This window comes from Homarus americanus, unplaced genomic scaffold (assembly GCF_018991925.1).
Source record: "Homarus americanus isolate GMGI-L3 unplaced genomic scaffold, GMGI_Hamer_2.0 scaffold56009, whole genome shotgun sequence".
Lineage (NCBI taxonomy): Eukaryota > Metazoa > Arthropoda > Malacostraca > Decapoda > Nephropidae > Homarus > Homarus americanus.
Genome location: NW_024739542.1, coordinates 2,606,494 through 2,611,493, shown reverse-complemented (window position 1 = coordinate 2,611,493; position 5,000 = coordinate 2,606,494). Strand labels below are relative to the sequence as shown.

At 37.4% G+C, this 5,000-nt stretch overlaps 1 protein-coding gene across 1 annotated transcript in view; it reads right to left on the bottom strand.

The window, feature by feature from the left end:
* Positions 1 to 5,000, bottom strand: part of LOC121874860 (nephrin-like) — a 148,148-nt gene that overhangs the window by 97,793 nt on the left and 45,355 nt on the right. The window contains exon 3 of the mRNA XM_042379150.1: positions 952 to 1,104. Coding sequence (XP_042235084.1) covers positions 952 to 1,104 — 153 coding nt within the window. The remainder of the gene's footprint in view (positions 1 to 951; positions 1,105 to 5,000) is intronic.

Sequence of the window (5,000 nt, the reverse complement as noted above, 5' to 3'; positions counted from 1 at the left end):
GACGTCCTTGGTTGTTGATAAGGTTGACTCAACAACTGACTCAACCCGATACAAGGCCCTGAGATGGTTGTCTTTGATTGAATAAAATGACCAATTGTGTATCCTAATCTACGCTTCTGTACCTTTGTAGTAAAGCGTTTAAGATGGGTTGTACTTGAGCTCTTTATATTTCTCGTATATATAATGTCAATGGTCGTTCTTAAGATACACAAATTACCATGTTTCAGTAGCTAACTTTCATACGATATAACAGTTACCATGATGGAATAAAACCTCTTAAAGATCTTCCCAGAATACAAAAAAAAAAAATAGAAACTCATTTATTTACGTCGAAAGAAAACAATGAGAAAAGTCCTAAATTTTCCCTAAGTTTTACCAGACCATGAGAGTAAGAACACTTAGTCACACATCAACACAGCGGTTCAATCACAGTGAGAGGCAATTGGCTAACTCTCACATTCTTTCTCCCTGTCGACCTCTGTGTAAATATCTTTCAATTACTTTCAGTGACAGAATACTGACTGACCTAGTGGGACACGAGCTCTGTGGTAAAGTTTATAACCTCGGGTGTGTTTCATTGGCCTGTCTGATCCACTGTTTCTGTCTCAGCTGATGATGTGCGAAGATAACTCAGTGTGTGTGTTTGTTTCTCAATAGTTAATGAAATTATGAGAAATACTTTGCTTATCTTTCTTGTGGGTAACGTTGAAATTCATAAAATTAAGAAAATACTTATGACAAACTTTAGGTACAAATTTGATAAGTAAATCCCGATTTTCATTTGTTTCTTTGTATTCGTCAAAAGTTCAAAAGTAATTTATTAATGTCTCTCCCTTGTTCACATCTTTCTAAACGTCCTCCACCACCACCACCTTTACTACCAATTAATTACCGTACATCTACACCACACCTGGGGCAACGTCATGACCTTAGATGACCTCATTTACTCACCTGAATCAACCTGATAGGTCCCTCTGTACCAGACTGCCTGAGGAGGAGGCCTGGCGTCAGCTACGAGACACTCTAAGGTGAGGGAGGTGCCAGCCATTACCTCCACCACCGACCCGTCCTCCCAGCCCACGATGGTAATGCTTGTCGGCTCCACTGTAGACAACAACAGGCCCTCGTATTACTACATCAGTCTTATACTATACACAGACAAAAGATAAAGTGGATAAATAGATAGAAAAATAAACTGACAGGTAAATAAACCAAAACAGATAATAAATAAAATAGGGTGAAATATGATACACAAGACAAAAATTGATAGGTAATTAAATTAACTCATCAAAAAATAAAGAATAATATTTTAAAAAATCAAATAGCTAAACAAAGATAAATATAAATAAATAAAATAAACAAGATATACCCAACCCAAAAATAAATATATTTTCGACTATTTCAATAAACCAGTTAACGACATCAATAACAAATAAAATCATATAAATTATAATAAATCTATATTCAACAAGTATAAAGACAAACAAATATATACACACGTATTATGATAACAATCCTAACCAAGAAATTGTTGCCCCTGTAAATAAATAATTCACAAACGATAAAACAATCTTATTAAAAAGAGAACAATAAATTAAAGTACATAAGCAGATGAATGAATGTATAAATGAATAAGTAGATGATATTGGTAGCCATAATAATTGAATAAATCATAAAGCCGCAGTAAATAGATAATGATAAATTGGCTGCCACAGGATGACATAATGTAAATAGTAAAGTCACTGTTGAGATGGATGAAGAATGAGTGTTCAGATTCCAAGAAATAATGTACTTGTGTTCTCGGGTAAGGAGGAGTCATAGCATATGGGGAAAAGGACAGCATGATAGTTCAATAAGGATTATCAGGACCTTGGAGACCCGACACGTAAGATCCTACAGTATAAAGAGTACCTCAACCTCTCTGAGTACAATGACAACCCCGTGAAGAGAGTGGCATGGTACTCGAGTTATTGTCACTGCGTTTAAAAGGTTAAGACATCGTACGCAAGGAATTAGATTAATATACTCAAATTGTTAAGTCATCGTACTCACAGGGTCATGGTGTTGTGCTAAAGAGATGAAATCATTGTACTCAAGATGATAAATTATCCTACTCAAGAAGTTTAATATTTATTCAAGAGTAACATCATTAAGCAGAAGGGATTGGTATCGTACTCAAAAGTATGAGAGTACAGTTAACGAAACGGCAGGTGTACCATTGTTTTGTTTACACGATGAATTCCGTTTGTTATGGAGAAAAAATCCAGAGAAGTGTTTTGATTGAGACAGATGTATTGGTAAACATACATTAATGATTCGTTGGATGATGCTATGTTATGCTCTCGTTGTTTGGTCTGCTTATGAAAGTTCCCGCTATGAGTTTTATACAAAAAAAAAATTACGTTAATGTCGCAAAGTTTAACGTGACGTGTGTGTTTATGAATGAGTACAACAAGTATATAATCGTCGTAATGAATGTAACCTGTTATAAAACTGCAGGTAAACAACGATAGTGAGATATTTACACTATCATCTACAACTGGGTATGAGTATTAATATTTGTTTCCAGGTACAATACTGATATTACCACTACTCCATCGTATTAAATTCCTCAAACATTACTAATCTGAATTTGACTATGAGTTATGTACAGGAATCCTAGATATTAACAGCACGTCTCCCCGACAACTGTGAGTGGTTTTAATCAGTCATCATCATCTAGACATTCATCAGTTCATGTTATACGCCATCCTGGAGGTCACACCAGAGGATGACGACCTAACCTATTATAACCAGACAGTAAGATGCTGGACTGACGGTAGTACAGACAATAAGTTATGTGCAAGGTGGTAAGATTTTTATAATTAACTCCTATTATTTTGTGTTTATTAAATCTTGTGATATTAACAAAAATAATTAATTAAAAAATACCCAATTTAATTACTATAGAAGCGTTTAGGTATTATATTAAATTCCTTGTGTAGTATATTTATGGTGTGGTGAAGGTCGACGGTACACCACAGGGAGGTGAGCCACATAACGGGAATAACTGGCAACTGGTCGGGCAGGTGGTGGAGTAATATCAGGAGGGGACGGTTACCTTCTGTCGAGGGGGAGAAAAAGTTATGTACAAGTTATTTCGGATAAATTCCAGGAGTTGAGAAAAGTTTGCCACAATTTTTCGCCACACTGGATCCCTTTGTGCTTCAAGATTTGCATATGTGGGCAGGTACAAAGAGGTTAGGCTGTGTTATGTACCGCTCACCAGTCTATGACACTCACGGTGGCACATGTTGATAATACTTATTTGCGCAAAGTTGCCAAATTTGTTTTATCATACGCTAATCAGACAGGAATATTACTTAGTTCCTGAATAAGATAAATATTTTCGTTTGTATTTAAACAGTTCTCTCACCTTTGTTATTTTAATTACCGTCCAAATGATACGATAAAAGTGTTACAAAGATAAACCACAATGTCTGTTACTAAACAATGTTACTATAATCCCACGTAATTATACCATGTGTTGTTAGTAAGGTGTCCCGGTGTGTGGGTCATATTACAAGGTTCTCGCAGAAATTGACACCTGTTAGCTTTACAAATTGCTTATAATAATCTTTGCTCTATTCTGACCGACTTATATGTTTTCATCAATTCACTATTTGAAATGTAATATCCAAGTGTGGCTAAAGTTGAACGGTCCCCAACCCACCATTACATAGTACGTATGATCTTGTTACAAACATTACACTCGGCAGCTCTCGTTGAAGATCATAATATTCTGACTGTGAAAATTCTACTGATAGATCCCATGATACGAACCTTACAATACACACTACTAGCTTGATGGTAGGGGAGAGTCTTCCAGTTAATAAGTCACTAGCAGTTACTGGACTAAAGGGTTAAATAATTATGAAAAACTGATCGACATCCTCAAAACCTATACGGTGTTATTTACATATAATATATGAAAAATATACCAGCACAGACACGTACAAAAGTTAACTGTGGATGTACTAAAGGTAATATTTATGCAAGCAGACACACGCACAATAAAAAATATCAAGAAAATCGCCAGCCGGCAACCCTGGCGGCGGCGTTAAAGAGGGGCAATTTACCAACTCTCAGTTTTTAAGAGTTATAAGGAAATTAATATCCCTGGAAATATAGAGTTTATTTACGCCCGGCGGCTGACCGAGGAACCGGTATAAACTTTCCCCGACTTATTTTCGATAAATTCTTTGGTGAGGCAAAATTGGATGGTGAGATCTGTGTGTTTGTTAGGGAGAGAGATGTGTGTGTGTGTGTGTGTGTGTGTGTGTGTGTGTGTGTGTGTGTGTGTGTGTGTGTGTGTGTGTGTGGTATATACTGTATAACATTGACTGCCACAGTCTGTCCTCCCTGACACGGGTAACCACCTCTCACAATCGCCGTGGTGATATCTCAGTCGGGGAAGATTTTTGGTTCTTGCCCGGGCCACCCGGGGGTCCGTGGTCAATAGTAATACCAAGGTGCACAGCCTTGGCACCCATGTGATGTGTGTGTAAAGTTTAAGGTCTCTAACTGCTTCCGTTTTGGAGCTGTGGCTGGAACAGATAGAGAGACACGTCCTTTTACTATTATAGATATATAAGATGTCCGCGTACCTTAATGTAATTAAACCATCTTCGACCTTGGGGTCTAACATAGGGGCAGCTGCAGTTAGGTGAGACGTTATACCCACAATGTGCCCACCTGGCCCCTACAGGTGACCTACAGTGTACCGGCAGGTGGTGGCCTGGATATAACCTGTCACTGACGCTCAGCTGGTCATATGTTTGACTCCCGGGGCGAGGATTATGTGTGTGTGTGTGTGTGTCACGACACGAACGATAATTGTGAAACAGTGCAGTTTCCTCCATTCTTGCGTTCTTATTTACTGACTGTCTGCTATATGTTATTATTTAGTCTACTTATTTCATCATTATTATTTTTCTCCGTCAATTTTTACATCTCTCTCT